Source organism: Patagioenas fasciata, chromosome 3 (assembly GCF_037038585.1).
Source record: "Patagioenas fasciata isolate bPatFas1 chromosome 3, bPatFas1.hap1, whole genome shotgun sequence".
In the NCBI taxonomy this organism is placed as follows: domain Eukaryota; kingdom Metazoa; phylum Chordata; class Aves; order Columbiformes; family Columbidae; genus Patagioenas; species Patagioenas fasciata.
The window spans coordinates 42503841-42520733 of NC_092522.1; the positions used below are offsets into that span (position 1 = coordinate 42503841).

Genomic DNA, 16893 nt, shown 5'->3' on the forward strand with positions numbered 1-16893 from the left:
TAGAATTTAAATGTATGTTTGCAATACTTGAGACATCTAATTTGTTTCAGATCAGTTTTTCAGAAAACTCTTATTATCAAGGCCACTTTAGGTAGTAGTTTCCATTTAAAAAAAAAAAAAGGCACATTTCCACTAGAAAGTCCCAAATACCATAAACATTAATAAAACCTAGCATCAATACTGTAAGAGGGTAAAAGCTAATTTCACTTTAAATGATACCAACACAGGAAGATATTTACAGCCTATACAGACGTTGAATGCTTACTATTTATCCTTGTACTAATGATGTCATATTTCAATGCTAAAATAGTAGACTTCAATAGTCTTCCATGAGAAAAAGAAAAATCCAGATAAGAAACTACACAGCTACCAAAACAACATTGGATAAAGTGTAATTTTATATGCCAGCTGTTATAAAATCTTTCTGGGATCAAATGTGCAAGCTCTGCACTGTGAATATCACTCTATTTTATAGAGATTAACAAACGAAGATGACAAAACATAACTGAACAACTTAGAGACCTGCAAGCTTCAGGGCAGAAGCACCCTAAATTGTTTATTTTGCCACGAGTCAACAGTAAAACCAACAACAGAATGAACTACACCTGAACTGTGATGTAAGTTGTGCTGACACATTGCTCTAAAGTAATAAGATCACCATGCGCTAACTTTGAGGTTAAAAGTACACAAAATTCCAAGCTTTAACCATTAGGAAAGAAACTCTACAAGGCTCACTACAAATGTCCATATTATTTAAATGACATATTCATCAACTGAACCTAAAAATCTTCCTATCATGCTCATATTGCAAAGATAAAACAAATACCAGAATTATTTTTTTAATCCAAAAGTTATTTTGAATTAACCTCAATTTGCCCTGCACTGTAATATTATTTTTCCAAACAAAATAAAACAAGAAAATTAAATGAATCCCAAGGATACAGAAAAGCAGTGTTAAAGTTCATATTATAAGGCCACAAGACAGTAATTCTGTTTGGACAGATAGTAGTACTGTAACATTATAAATAACTTTATGCTACTAAGCAACTCTTAATAAAAAACCAAGCATGCAACACACCAAAATTTCTCTACAGAAATATTTGACACTAATATTTCTCCTCTACACTTTCCTTATAAGTTAGCAACACATTTTCAAAGACATCACAGTTATACAGCAAGTAGATAATTAAGTAAAAAAAAAAATTAGGGTGACCAGCTCTTGAACAAGATAACATTGCCAAAGCGCTTGAAATACTTATGACAAGATATATACACACATGGGCTGAGTGAACAGGAGAGTCAGGAAAATGTGCCCATCAGAACTCAATGAAGACCAATTCTGAGAGGAGTAAACAGAAGATGCACCTATTTGAATGTTTTTGCTTCTGTCCACAAAGGTTTAATAGTACTTTTTTGCAGGCACATAAAAAATATTTTCAGTAAATTTAGTGCTGATGAAAGATGCCAGATTGATAGCTCTAGGGACTGAGTTTCTCTGTATACACAGAGCAGATATAGCAGAGAGTGAGAAAGTTTGTACCCCTGCCAAAATGCCTTACAATACACAGCTTATGCAACAGTCTTCACACTACAGAAGCCTTTGCCTCTCCACTGAAAATGTCAAAAATATTGCTGCTTAGTGTTCATTATAAAAGAAAAATAAGATGTGGACATTGTTATAGGCATCAGTAGGGACAGAACTCAAGGCACCGGCTCATTTTAAAACATTTATTTTTGTGCTGAATGGCTCTTTTGTCAGTTGTGAACTTTGCTGCGGTGTTTGGAAGGCTGCAAAGTCAGCCCGCACCTGGTGTGAAAATGCCTTCCTATTAAACAACATGTTATTACAACAGAAAAAACGAGGAGTGGTTTAACACTTTTTTTTTTCCAAATAAGATTATATTAACATACACAGCTATACACCTAGTGCTCAGAAACTAGGAGAAAGGAGAACTAACTTGATAGCTTCACTTAACTGGTACCTGAGAACCCACTCCCAGTGATCTGCACAATTGATCTAGCCCACTTTTAATGGACAGTCATTCCCTATTAATCAGGTTTCCAGCGCTAGGCTGGAAGCTACACAGTCACATGGAGCAGGCAGGCTTCCAAGGAACCTTGGATTCTTATTTCTCTTACTACTAACAGCTTGGCCAAACAGCAAAAAAACTCTACCCCCACCCCCATCTGGCCCCCAAAATCCAAGTGTCCATCTATTTTTCATTGTCAACAGCTTACACAAAGAAAAGCAGTGAGTTAAGGCTTATAGAGCATAGTGGCTATAAATACAGAATTGCCGACCTCATTATAAAGACCGATTTTCACTTAGAAGGAATATGTCCAATACAACCCACGGGTTTCAAACTTACTGAATCGCAAACTGGATTGTGACACAGGATTACATGCTACTTCAGTCTTCGGGATGTTTCCTTTGTGCATGCATGGGCTTGGAGTGGGGGACAAGGATGACAAGGGAATAGGACAAAACAATGAGGCCACTCTCTGATTGATTTTTAAAGAACAATTCTTGCTAGAGACTGTTTTCCTAAGTGCATAGCACTTCAAGCACTTTTTAAGAAATCTCTTACCACTCCTCCTACTATTTTCCTTATTCACCATCCAAAGTATTACAAGATTATTAAAGTACGCAGAATAAAATATGTGAAAACGATAACTGCATAACATGTAAGCCTTTCAATATATGCATAATTAAAACCAAAACAAACGACAACAAAACAAACAAAAAAAACCAAACCAACACCCAATCAACATTAAGAGTAAAGCTTAATCTTAATTGAACAATGAGTAAATGGTAAATGATAAAATTGTATATGATTAATAGAATTGAAAGATAAAGAGTTTCTGAAACAATTATATGCTAACAAACTTAATCAGTATTCTGAGCCAAATAGGAGACTCTAATGATAAGCGTCACTACCAGGACAAGAAAAATTATGATCCTGCAAATTTCCATTCACAGACCTCTTGTTTTTTTTTTTTTTTGTGCAAGATGAGAATTCTACTGAATTTGTACTTAAAATGAAGTATGCACATAAGAATTTGAAAAACTGAGATCAAGATGTACATACTACTGTAATTTTCCCCCTCACTTAGAAAAGTTTTTCAATATTTACTATGGCTAAGTGGTTAATACCTGGCAAAATAATAGTAAAAGACCAATGCTTTAATATTAACTTAAAACATAAACTTTAAATGAAGCCAAATAAAAGTAAATGCAAAGGACATTTAGAACCATTGAGCAGAAGAAATATCTCTTTACTATCTTTTAACCCATACAACTAACGGGCTTTTTTGGGTCAAGTATAAGTTGGAATCCAATCAAACTGGTAACCCTTTTGATTCCTTCTCTGATTTATTTCAAAAAATAATAATTAGGAGGAACCAATAATTTCAGAGCACCCAACCACGCACTTAAATTACAATGATATAAGGCTCTGTGGTGTAAGACTGTAAATTCAAATATTTGCATGTCACAATAGCTGGATTAAACTAGAAAACATATGCCACAATCAGCTATTAACTTACAAATAACTGCTCAAATGTCCTTGGGATACACTTTAATGCATTAAACAATTCTATGCATTGTAATTTCTAAACAAAAAATGTACAAAAACTTGCCATTTTCCTAAGGTTTCAACACTTCCTCAAGGATAATGACCAGGTCAGAAAGAGGTAGTCCTTTATGCATGCAAGATTCAGTATGTATCTGGCACTTCTGGAGGAAAAGAAAAACAAACAAACAAATAATAAACTTATCATATGGAGACCTACAGTTCGATGCCGGCAAGTGCTAAGCTAAAGTAAATAAAAATATGAAGAAAAGTGTATAATTTCTAGCGTATAAAGAATGTCGGGGTATTTTGGTTTTACTTGGTAAAGACTCTTCTGAATTGTCTCAATTACTCTGAACAGCCCATTCAAAGATGACCGTAGCACTTCTGAGTGCTTTGACTAGGAACAAAATATTCCAAAACTCTTTAATTATTCTTAAAATATATGGAATACAACATGCTAATATAGTTACCATACCTAATCTTTCTGTGGCCATAGCTATCAATTATCTTTGATAAGGAAAGCTGAATTAGGACATTACTAAACACTTGCTCCAAGAAAACCAAGTTCTGCTCAATGTTCTAAAAGTCCTATGAACTACTGAATTATCAGACTAATTAGTAAGAGAGGAAAAAAGCTATTAAAAACAAAGTCCAGTTTAAAAATGGATTGAGGTCTATCCCATCATCCAGCTGAACAGTCCATTTCCCTTAGGGCACAGGGAAGACTATCACAGCACTCAGTGTAAAAGAGACAAATATTTAAAAATAAATCACAGATATGAAGAACTGAAAGCAGTTACGATATCTCCTAAATTCTGCCCAGCACCTCTTCATGTCACATGTCGATCTGCCAAAGAGAGAATAAGAAAGCCACAATTTTCTGTCCTAGGTTCTGTTTAATAGAGATTTGTCAAACAAAACGAATTTGTTTACTAAGTAGGCGTGTGTCAATTTCTCTATAAACAGAATTTTTACAAAATTGTACAGAAAGTCTACTTTCGAGCCATTAATTTGAAGACCAATCTACTCTGTGATTGCTAGACCACTCTTGCCTTCTGCACGGACTAGGTAGGGAGCAGGGAAACACGTCTTGGGAGGGTTGTCTCTCCCCCAGAACCCATCACAGCACAGCCATTCACCTGCCACCGGCAGGTTTTAGCACCCTATCCCCGATGGATGAACTCCAGTTTCACAGAAATTGAACGCGTCCTGCACTTATTACTCGTTAAGGCAAGCTGTTGAAAAGACAACGTCGCTGCTGCCGAATGATTGGTTTTACCTTTAGGTAAACCGCAAGACAGCATCGGGCAGAACGAAATCGCCGAGGACTGATGTCGCAGATCTGCCGGAGCAGGATCCCGCACCTGCTGAGGACGGCAGGGCGATACAAAGAACCGAGTCCCGGAGTGCCTGTTTAGCTGCAGACGCGGAGATCAAAGAGTCTCATAAAACACCCAGGCAAACCTCAAAACTAAATACGTAGCTCCTGGGATTTCCACCAACAAAACCGAGCAGAGGCGCGCTCCCCCGGCGCCCGGCAGAGCTCTCTCTCTCTCCCTAGCCGAAGCCTCCCCCTCAGCAGCACCGCCACACGCCTTATCCCGTCGGTTCGCTCCCGGGGCAGAGCAGCCGCAGCACCGGCATCTGCCATCGCGGCTGAGGCGGGCAGAGCTCAGCCCGCCCTGCGCGCCCGGTACCGGCCTCCCGCCGCCGCGCGCCGTGCCCCTTTATCCGCCGCCCGCCCGCCCGCGCTCGCCTCGCGGCGGAGCTTCGCCAGCGCCAGGCGGGCGGCGGGAAGGCGCCTCGCCGAGTGGCCCTTGCCCTCCCCTATAGCCCCCGGTGGCGGCCGGGACGAGCAGATAGGCGGCGGCGCGCGGCACCGGGGGAAAACATCTCCCCTTCCCCTTGTTCTCTCGGGGATAAGCCCACGTCAGCTCACCTCAGCTCCGCTAAAGCTCCGGTGGCCGAGACCCGCCACCCGGCATGGCGTGGAGATGTGGGAGACGGTCCTGTCGCGCCGCCGCTGCCGCAGACTCCCGGCGGTGCAGCGCTGGCACCATAGAGAGGACGGCGGGACGATAGACCTCCGACGATAGAGCGGAAGAGCGCTAGAGAGGCCGGGCAGAGGCGGAAGTGACGCTCCCGTTGCCGCGGCGATCGTGCACCCGGTGCTCGCTAGCGTGGGGCCGGTGGCGGCGGCACGGTGATGCTGGCCGGCCGGGCGCCGCCGGGCGCTGCGGACTGCTGCCGCCGCCTCCTGGCGGCGACGCTGCGGCCGCTGCTGTGCGGGCTGCCGCTTTGCTGGGCGACAGCGAGGCGGGCGGCGGGGCAGTGGCCGAGCCCGGGCCTGCGGTTGCCGGAGGCGGCGGATGTGGAGCGGCTGGTGCAGCAGGCGCAGCGCGGCCGTGCGTCGCTCCACCGCTTCATCGCCTGCCCGCAGCTGGCGCGCACCGTGCAGCGCTGCCTGCAGAGCGGAACCGGCCCCCAGCCCGTCCTGCTCGAGTTCGCGCCCGGTAAGCTGCACCGAGACTCCTGCCGTCCTCTGCCCGCTGCCCTCCGGCGGGAATTCTTTTGGGTATTCGCCGTCTCCGGGGCCGCTGAGACACGGCGCTGTTTGGCGTGCCCCAGTGACCTTGCGGGGTCAGTGTGAGCTGCCGCCCTCGCCACCAGCGGTAACGGGCCCCCGGGCCGCGACGAGCTGGTGCTACTGAGGGAAAGGAACGGGGCCTTTGCCTCTACCTGGGTTTCGGGTGGGGGTGGCGGAGGAGGTCCGTGCTGGGGGCTGCCCCGGCTCGCCGGCTGCTGCTTTTTGTCTTCCTGGGACGGGCGTCGGCGACCGGCAGGGCGGTATGGGTGTCGCGGCACCGCGGTGTGCCCGGAGCGGGAAGCGTGGGAGCACGTTTGTACAAAGCTTGGAGGGCAATCAGTGAGTGCTTGGTCTTGTGACTTCAGTCACTGTTGTTAAAACTTTGCTGTGGAGTAAATAGGGATGTGAATTTCTATCCAGGTAACATTTTTGATTTTGTATGTTAACTTTGTTGGTAAAAGCTCTGTTGGTAAAAGACTCCGGGCCACTACATGGCTAGCCCTCTGCTATTACTTTCTGCCTTTTTATTTTACATTTCTGCAGAGGATATTTTACCTGTGTGGATAATGTGGGTAAGGTTTCAAAGAATATTTCACTTGGCTAAAGAAAAAATAGTAGAGATATTTGAAGGATATCTAGTGTACCTCAGTATCAAATGTAATGCTGTGCCTCAATGTAATTCAGAGCAGTCTCAGGTAGGCTGCATTTAAATATTTTTGTAGCTCTTGTATTGAAGTGTGTTTAAACAAACATAAGTTATTTCCATTTGAAAGTGGTATGTCTTAAGTGTTGTGTTGGGAAAAGTCACTAATGGAAATCGCTTAGAAAAAGAACATCTCTACTCTCTCCTCTTTATTTTTTAAATGTATTTTTTATTTTCTCCCTTCAGGTCCTGGAGTCTTGACCCGAACTCTGCTCAATGCAGGTGTTAAAGTGGTAGCTCTAGAAAGTAACTCAGCTTTTCTTCCAAACTTACAGGTACACTTTTGATTTGTCAGCACATTTCTGAAACTTAATTAATCAGAAAATAAGAAATTAACTTATAATTGTGTAGTAACTGTTAGATCAAAAAGGAGTTAGCCAGTGATTGTTACTTGTAAGGTTTGAAATAATGCTTAATAATAATAAGTATTGTTTGGTGTTACATTGCACATTCAGCAACAGACTATTTTATAATCAGTTGATTTGACATTTTGTGTGTGCAGGAATTCAAGTTCATAGTCTTCCTCTGAAGTTTCATGCATAAATTTGAGGCTGATACTAATCAGAGTCATTGTAGTCGTGTATATTTAAGCAAGATGTCTGTATGTAGCTTTCAGAAATCTGTAAAAATAGTCTTGGTTATTCTGATTATCTCATGGTACGATTTAATCTGTTGCCCTGCAATTTGCTGGTAATATTAAGATATCTGTGTTGTCCTCTCCTGTTCACCTTGGCTTTGCATGTATTTAAAGGTGATCAGACACAGAGCTGCAGAAATTGCACTAGAATTGTGTTATAATGCAGTAAAGCAGAGGTTTGGAACCAAAGATTCTCACTTGACAGAAAATGTGTATAAAAGACATTCTCTCTGCATATATGAAGAATTGCAGTTGTAAATCATTAAATGCAGTGCTTTGCTTAGTTAAGTATAGCTTTTTTTGAAAAACATTGCAGAATATCCTACTAATTTAAGAATGTGTTTTAAAACCCCAGTTGCACAGCACAAAAATGTGAAAAAGCCCTGCACAATAAAGGATGTTATTCTTTTTATCAGCTGTAAGAAGCAGCTCTGAGATTTGATTCTTGTTGACTGGGTAACAATTTTAGGTAGTGCTTGAATGTTTCTCTTTTGTTTGAGTCGGGTGTTTTGCAAGACAGGTTACTTCATCCCAATTTCTTCAACTGACATTAATTTTATTCAGTCCCTAGAGAATAGCCTGGATGGACAATTAAAGGTAATTTATGGTGACTTCTTCAGACTGGATCCTTTGGTACCAGGAGCTCTGAAACCACCTGCTATGTGTTCTAACAAACTTTTTGAAACCATTGGTGTAGCAGCAGTTCCTTGGATGGCAGGTATATGTATATAATCACACGTTTCAAATCTTTCTGAAGGGTGTGTAGGCAGTTTGGTGAAATCTTTGGGATTTGCTTGAGGTGTATTTTCTGTTTAATATATATGCTGGAATAATGAATATTATACCCTACATTTGACCTTTGCTTAGGTTCTTGATAGCTTAAAAACCCTGGTGGCAATATGACATCTCAGCTGTTTGCTTGTCTTTATTAAAGGTTTAATCTAATGCAAACTGGGCTTAGCTTTGACTGAAGCTTGAATCGTATTCATTTTTGAACAGCATGAGCTGGGAGACTTTCTTTTCTTCATTGGTTGTAATTCAGCATTAATGTGATCATTAGTATATACTGCAAAACTTTAAAGATACTTTTGCACACTGTTGAAACAGATGTACCTGTGAAAGTTTTTGGAATCTTACCACAAAAAACGGAAAGGAACATGCTTTGGAGGCTTCTTTTTGCCCTGTATGAATGCAATTCCATATACAAATACGGAAGAGTAGAACTCAACCTCTTTATAAGTGAAAAAGAGTACAAGGTATGTCTAAGAGATTTTACAGGTAGTAAAGAAAAAGTAGTGCTTCAAAGAGCTCAAAAACGTATATATTATATAGTTAATGTTTTTGCTAGTCAGTTTCTGTTTCTATAAGAGTTCTGAGTCTTGTTCGTTTCCTACTTGTTTTCTTTATGTGCCAATAGTGCTGTCAAGAAACATTCTGTTGTCACATAACCACAAATGTTACAAAGGTGAAGGCTGGTCCTTCAGAAGGCTATGCAGCAGAGCAGCTGCTTTCCATTATAACTCATGAGGTGCTTAAATTCTGTAACATGCTTTTACAACAAAATTGTTTACTAGTTGCAGGTAATAGTCAATGAAGACTGACTGAAAAACGCCTCATGAAGAGGATTTAGAATTACTAAATACCATACTCGGTGAAACGCATTTACTCTCTTGACCCACTTTTGTAAGCAGTACTGAAAGAAACTGAGGCAAAATATGAGTGATTTACACCAAGGTGCAGAGCAGCTCTCTGTGTTACATGTTCCTAGTTTACGTTGTCCCAAACCTCCAGAACTATATTTGTAGTTCAAGGGTAACTTTTCTTTCTTTGAAACTGTGAGGTTTGTACAGAGCCACAAACCTTTAATTATATGAACTAAGCAAAAACTTCCAGGTGTGCTTCTGCAAAATGACAGGTTGGACACCATTGAAATATTCACTTACATGGTATGTTTTTAATAGCCAGATTCTTAGCAAATAAAGGGCAACCTGTTCATTTAATGCTGTCGTTATGTAATTTGTTTTTGTTTTATTGTGAACCCTGTTAAATAGGAGTTGTGTACCTAAGTAAAAGCAATTGTAACTTCCTTTTTATCTTTTGCTTGATCCATCTTCCTGCTACAATTTACCTATTTTTTTAACCTGTTTGAGAAAAAACACAAGATTTTGATTTTTTTGCCCTGAGCGTTGTCTGATCTGTAATATTGATCAGGATGATGACAGCACAAACTGCTTAATATTCAGTGGGTTCACCTAACGACTTACTCTGCTTCTGTGTCTTATTTGGAATATTATCAGTATAAGCTGATAACTCTACCCATGTTATGTTTTTTATGCAAAATATGATCCCTGTTTCTCTTCTATGTGAAACTTCTCTGCCTTAAAAGGGACCAGAAAGTATAAGCTGAAAATTCCTACACAGTTCAGTTATCCAAATAACTTCTGCAAAGAAATACTTAAACTGCCATAATGTCTTCTAATCACGTGTTCTGAGAAGATGTACTAAACCAGCATAAAATATATATTTGCGGCCTAATGTAACTTTACCTTGGAATTTTAGACTTGACTATGAGTTTCTTACCACTTCTTATATATATAAGGATTTTGCTTAGGTAAGGAAGCAGTCGTAGTTTTTGCAACAAAAATGCTCTTTCTTTGCCATTTTGTTAGGTATTAACAGCAAAGCCTGGGGAGCCGAGGGCTTACCAAGCACTCACTGTACTGTGGCAACTTGGATGTGAAATTCAGCTACTGCATATGGTAAGCTTTTTGTACCAGCTGACATGGTCTAATGATATGGACACATTTTTAGAAAAGGGTTTATAGTGTTTTTATGATCATAAACTAGTTGGAAGCTAATTTGGTGTTTAAATCTGTTGGAGAACTATTGAAAACCTTTGTATGTAGAAACCTGAAATAGTTGTGTTTTGTGTCAAACTATTTTACTTAAGCAGCACTGTTATTAACTATGATGTCAGAATTTTCATTATGAACCAGTATACTCAAAAACATTCTCAGAAGCTGCTAGATGTCAAAGAGATGTTTGTGTAACAGATTAAGTATTTTGCATCTTGCTAGGGGTTGTGCGAGACTAGAAGATTGCTCTTCCAGTCTGTCGTAGTCTGCTCTTTATGTCCTCTGCATCTTGCCATCATGTGTGCTTTCAGCTTCATGAGCTGTGTTCAGTTGTATGTTTTTCAGTCTTGGTGCCTTTATGTGCCAAGCAGGCCTGCTTCTCCTGCTAGTCAATAACTATCTTACCTTGTCAAACACACTATGGTTTAGTTTTAGAAAGTTTATGTTGTCACCCCACCTCCACATGAGCACATGACCATCAACTTTCACTTACTTTGTGCTTTTTAGATTGACCTTTGTGCTCTGTTTTTTGAGGAACCTACCATCATAGTTTAAATGTTTTGCTAATCTAAAATTAAAAGTTTTGCTATCTGTTGTTTTCCAAATACCTTGTACCATGAGGTGTATATTAAGGTAAATATCAAGGAGTTGAAGAATCAGATGATGCTGAAGGAACCTATTACATATGCATACCCTGGTCATACAGTGTTTGCTACACATCTGCTTGTTGCTGCTTCAGAAGACAAGTTGTTGAGCTGATGGGACATTTGTTCAGAATGAGTATGGCCTTTGTGTACTTTTTACTTGTCTTTTTTTTTTTTTAATGTATTTACATGATTTAAAAGTAAATTTTAGAAAGAGGTAAGCTTCTAATTTGACAGGATTGATGGTAAATATATTTCCAAATTCTAGCAAAACACTTTAATTCTGTAATCTATTTGCTCCTTCCCATAGGAACCTTGGTCATCATTTGTAACTAATTTGAAAAATGGGGGATTGTGGATACCAAAAAGTGTGGTAAGATTGACGTGTGCACTTTTCTCCTTTTGGATGTGCAGCTAAACCACTTTAATTAAAGTTAAAATAACTTTATAACAGCATTTGCACATATATTTTTGGCTGTGATTAATGTATCTTTAAAGAAGTGTTCTAATTAAAACTTATAGGCAGCATGTAGATGTGCCATCGGAAGTGGGGTGAAGAATTGCTGTTAGCTTAGAAACTGAAATAAACCGGTTTCTTTATTGTCTATGATCAAAAAATACAGTGAATGAACAGCATAAAGGGATGTGAACAGGTAAGGGTCACATCTACCTGCTCGAACAGGTGTTGCCACAATTAATAGCACAATCAGTATGCTGCTGGTTTTGATTAAAAGGGTTATTCACGTGTCCAGTGTAGATTCTGTGTGCTAGTTAATTGCTGAAAAGTATGAGTCTCAATGCTTAGATTTGAGAAGTGGAAAAATACCCTAAGTTCTTTGCTTTTCTCTTTTAGAGGAGTAATGATGTTCCTTTGTATAGTATAAGAATTTTTATATTTAATACCAATAATATGAAAGCATGTTTACTTGATATTTGGTTTTACCATCCCCAGAAAACTGCTATGATAGTATATTGAGTGTTGTTTGAAATGTGACTGTGAGTGAATACAAGTGGCTGGGCATGTGTTACACACTTCAGTCTGAGACCTATTGGATGATACATCCATTTCTCCAATACAGAATTACATTTCTTTCGGTTAAAGACTCCATCCCCTCCTAGTTTCATACCATCCTCAAGCTGCAGTATTGTCTTAGTGTTATACTCAAATAATTCCGTCTTCATGTACAAAAGGCAGGTAGATCCGATACCATGCGTACTGTAGAAATACTGTAGGCCACATAATTGCTTAAAAACTCCCATCAAGACTGTATTGTCTATTTCAACTAAGAGAGTTTGGTCTTGAAATACAAAAATAAACCCAAGAGATAGTATATCTGTTTTGTTTCCTATTTCCTTTCCAGTTTGGGGGTGAGGGGATATAAAGCATCTTTGCTCTGGAACACCATTTTAAAGCATTAGCTTCCAACAAAGTAATCTTGTTTAGACTTCTAAAACTCTAAGAAATGTTACAGGTGGCACAGATGAAATGCTTACTCTTAACTAAAGACAGACGCTGTCTTAAAAATGACCTTTCAGCGGCTTGTTTTGTTTTTCTTGCAGTTTCTGCCAAATGACCACTTATGTTTGGTACGACTGACTCCTCAGCAAAATCTGTTTACAGGAGGCTTGAAGCCCACAAATGCAACTACCTTTATTTTCGTGGTGAAGCAGTGTCTTGCTAAGCCTAAGTCTAGACTTACTGATAGATTACAGTAAGTAAGAAAGAATTACAGTTTTTATAATTTTTTCTTCAGGGAAATATAGAAAAATACTAAAATATGTTCTCAAAGCAGTATTTATTTGCACACTTGAGGTTTGACAGGAAGGTCAACAAGTATTTAGAATGTAGATGTGCAGTAATTGTACCTCCAATGGCGGTGAGGTCAGGTATCTGCAAGAAATTTTCACTCACTTTACAGACATAATAATAAAGTCATCAAGAGTTTTGCAGGTATAGAAATTAAAAGCTGCAGAAGTTTCAGTTTATAACAGACATCAAAGTAAAGATAATGAAAACAGCTGAAGGTTATTGAAGATAAAGTGCGGCTGTCCTTGGATGGCTTTCTGTTATCTCATTAAAAAATTAGGCTTTAGTCTTATTTACCAATTATGGAACTCTCTTTAATTATTCTTTTTGACATTACACTTGAGCTGTTCACTTTGCTTTATGATAAGTAGATTTCTGTTTCCCATAAATGGGAAGTTTTTGCAGTCTGGAAAGCATAGACTTCCACTCGTTAAGGAAAATAATTAATATATTTCTCATTTGCTGATAGTGGTTTATGGAAGTTAATTTCCAGACAGGAAAAAAGAAGAACCCTAACAAAGAGCCTTAATGAATTTCTTTTTTGAAGCTCAGTGGTGTGCCAAATCTCCATTAGATCCTTCAGTTGGGAAGTGGAACTGACCTTGAAGGCTCCTATTGTGTGTCTTCTGTCTATTTATACACCCTTTTCTTGCCTGGGAAACACTTTATGTATATGTACATTCATAAAAGGTCAAGTTTTCATAGCAGTCATGTAGATGGGGAGATACTGCATGTATCTTTTTAGATAGAGAAGAAAATACCTGTGAGGTGTGAGTCACACTAACTCACGCTATACTAAATCAGCTTGAAGATGACCTTGGCAGGCATTGAAGAATAACCCTTTCCATGCTGTAATGCCTATTACTGACTTATGCAGTTGGGGCAGAGGAGGGAGGAAGGGAGGGCACCCGCACTCTGATGAGGAGGCTTATGTGGTTTGATATTGTCTATGTCTGCTGGCGGGCTTTCTTTGGTGTTTATATGTCTTATTAGCATAGGTTTCTTCCAGTTTGCAGTATGGATTGAAAATAACTTGTGTTACAGGAAGATGGTAACTTCTTCTAGAAGTTGCAAAAGAGTGAGAGAGACCTTCGGATACTGTTTCTTGCTGTTTTAATTTTTCACAGAAAGACATACTCCATTATGACTTTGTTTGTTTCAGTTCATGGAGCTTGGATGATCCTGGGAAATTACTGAGACAGCTAGAAATTCCGAGGAAAGCTCAAGCACGTGACTTGTACCCAGAAGACTATAAGCATCTTTTTGAGGCTTTGCAAAACTCTAATTTGTTTATTGAAACCTGGTTCCACGATGAAGCCTTGGAAAGTATAAGGAACATAAACTTATAAATCTAAAGCTGCTGCCTTTTGGAAGATCACCTTTGCTTCTGGAAGATTACTTTGATAAGAAATGATTTAAGTACAATTAGAGGTACCGTTAGCTAGATGGCTTCCTGTCCAGACAGGAAAACAATTTAGCAAGTAACAAGAGCCCTTCTACACAGAATGAAATTAGCAGATTCACAGTTGTTTGATTACAATCCTATCTAGAATGGACAAACTTTGTGAATTTTCCAGGAGTGTATTAGTGGCCTGCTGCTTTTGGATGCGCCAGTTTAAAGGAACTTTTTGTTACACTGCTGTATATTTAAAACATTTGAAAAAAATATCAGACCAGATATCATTACTTGTGTGGTTTGTATTTTAGTGCTCAGTGACCTTAATGCCCTTTCACAGATTCCCAAAATACACAGGTTTTTCCAACAACTGAATCTGTTATATTGTCTTCTGACATAAAAACCTTGCAGTCTAGAGTCAATATAATTTCAGTAAATCAATAGTAGTGGGTTAATAGGTGACAAGGTAATGACAGCATGATAAAACACCAACTGAGCGTTGTTTGTTTTCTTTCTTAAACAAAGATGGTTATATGTCTGGGGAAAAAAGATGTAACAATTCTTTTGAAAATTTGAAGAGCATTGGGCACCCTGTTCTAGTTCACAACATGCAAACACCTGTATGTGTACAGGCTTTATCATATTTTAGGTCTAAAAGCAAAATCCTCAGAACATTCAATGCTGCATAAACAGTTTGGGAAAAAATCCTAAACATCGTACCTGCAACCTCTGTCAATATGTATTTGTTTAATGTGTATTATATGTACAAAATTACTTACTTCAAAGCCATATGCTAGTAAAGTTATCTTTTTAGCCACAGTACCCCATAATGCAACCTGTTCCTAGTTTCTCTTCCTGTCTTACCATGTAACCATTCTGTTGTTGTCCAACGGTGCTGGCAGGCTGTGTTGTATACTGTGTCCTCTGGGAAGGCCTGTGGCCAAAAATAGGCTTTTTTTTTTTTCTTTTAGCAGAGCTAAAGTAAAGGCTGACATATTTTTAGGTTTTGAAAGACAGCAGTGACTGAAACAATGCAAACACAGGATTTTATTTCTTAAATGTAGTGTGAGGTATAGATGTGACAAGAGTTCATCTCCGTCTTCCTCCAGCAGTTCCTGCTGCAGGAGAAAAATTGACTTCAGGCAGCCCCAGTTCACTCTGCTCACTTGGCTGCAGCTCTTTGCTTAAGCTGCCAATAAGCCTTGGTAATGTGGTGAAACTGCTGGAAAGACTGAGGTTTGATTTGCAGTCTGTCTCAGAGTGTTATTGGTGTTCTGGTGTAGGTCGTGAAGATTTGAGGCGTTCTGTTTATATCTCTTACTGTTTCAGGTAACTGGCATTTTAAATTGATTGTGAGTGGCAAACTTGCGTTAACAGAGGCAGAATCCACATATTTTCAATCTCAGTAGATGACAACTGTCTTATCTACTGGTTTATAAGAAAGCAGTGTCTCCTGGACTTTTTTTTCTTGCCCCCCCACCTTGAATCCAATACCTTGCTCTTGTTGCAGCAAGATGTCTTATATCAGCATACCAGGAGAAATATTCAATGCATTAAATATAAGACTAACACTGTCTAGATAAAGTTCTTTGTGTCGATGATAACATTTCAAACATGAACTGAAAAAAACCCAGCAATTACTGAGCCAGTGCAGAAACTCCTAAGGTAACATCAGGAGTCTGTAAGTGGAAGAAATATTGTGTAACTGGGGACTTGAAATGAGGAGATTTAGTGCTAAGCAAAGCTCTGCCATTAAGTGTAGGCAATATGTTCAGCCCTGATCAAAAACATGAAATGAAGAAAACGGTGTCTGTCACTATAAAAGTGGTTTTGGTATTGATGGTAAGATGGAAAAAAGTGAAAATTACTGGTGTACGTAAATGAATATGGGGGAGTGAAATTGCAGTAGGTCCATGGGTTCCTTGATGCTGTCCACTCAGTACTTCCTACTGGTGTGATTTTACAGCTTCTGCAGGATAATGCTGAATGCAAACTTTCACTTAAATTTCAAATTGTATATAAAGACTTCTTATGCACTTTTGTTATGATTTTTTAACCAATCCTGTACTTCTTGTGTTCCTTTCCTTTGCATATCTGCCTTTGCCATATTCCTTGACATGTTGATGGAAAATTGACCCAACAACTTTTCAGTTATTTTTGATTCATGTAAATGCAAAGACAAAACTTGTAACTAGGAAAACAGTATATAAATTGAGGTTAATGTTTATATTTTAATAACCTTCCAAAATACTATTCCAAGGGAAAACAAAACTGCAAATTTCCTCAAAGTTTAAGATGTTAGACTTGGTCAGAAGAGAAGATCTTCATGCTAACTTTGAGACCGAAAGGTTCACAGGAACTACCTTTCTGTCATGGTGGGACAGCAGTTTCCTGTTTCTGAAAGTGCATTGACTTGCAAGTTACTGTACCAGATACAGTAAATAATAAAAATTTTGAAATTAGCACCAACATTTGAAAACATTGTCCAATTCAGTTGTTTTTTACATAGTTTTGTGTTACAACACTTTTTATATATAAGATATAAAGTAATAGAATTTTTAAATTGCATTAATTAGCTGTGATCTTTTGGGCACTTTTATTTTTTCTTATGTTTTCCTTTCTTTGAATTTGTCATCTTGGATGATGCGAAAGTGACAAAATACATACATTATACTTAACAGAAGGTCCA

The 16893-nt window shown here is 39.1% G+C and overlaps 2 protein-coding genes across 5 annotated transcripts in view; one reads left to right on the top strand and one right to left on the bottom strand.

Moving 5' to 3' along the window:
* The window catches only part of CNST (consortin, connexin sorting protein), a 51728-nt gene extending 46092 nt beyond the window's left edge, over nucleotides 1-5636 (bottom strand). For 2 of the 3 annotated variants that reach the window (XM_071806196.1, XM_065833499.2), the window contains exon 1: nucleotides 5515-5636. The gene's annotated coding sequence lies outside the window, so the exon portion shown is untranslated. Of the gene's footprint in view, nucleotides 1-3639; nucleotides 3727-5514 lie in introns of those variants that run through there. The other variant, XM_071806195.1, reaches the window with a different exon arrangement.
* A 70-nt stretch (nucleotides 5637-5706) lies between these two features.
* Nucleotides 5707-16683, top strand: TFB2M (transcription factor B2, mitochondrial). Of its 2 annotated transcripts, XM_065833501.2 has the most exons (8): nucleotides 5715-6088; nucleotides 7052-7140; nucleotides 8067-8220; nucleotides 8610-8758; nucleotides 10172-10261; nucleotides 11312-11374; nucleotides 12562-12713; nucleotides 13971-16683. In XM_065833501.2, exons 1-8 carry the CDS (start codon nucleotides 5782-5784, stop codon nucleotides 14155-14157), a joined length of 1191 nt encoding a protein of 396 aa, XP_065689573.2. In that variant the 5' UTR covers nucleotides 5715-5781; the 3' UTR covers nucleotides 14158-16683. The 2 variants fall into 2 exon arrangements, with proteins under 2 accessions (XP_071662298.1, XP_065689573.2); XM_071806197.1 differs by lacking the exon at nucleotides 11312-11374 and having other exon boundaries at nucleotides 5707-6088.
* The last annotated feature ends 210 nt before the right edge of the window (nucleotides 16684-16893 follow it).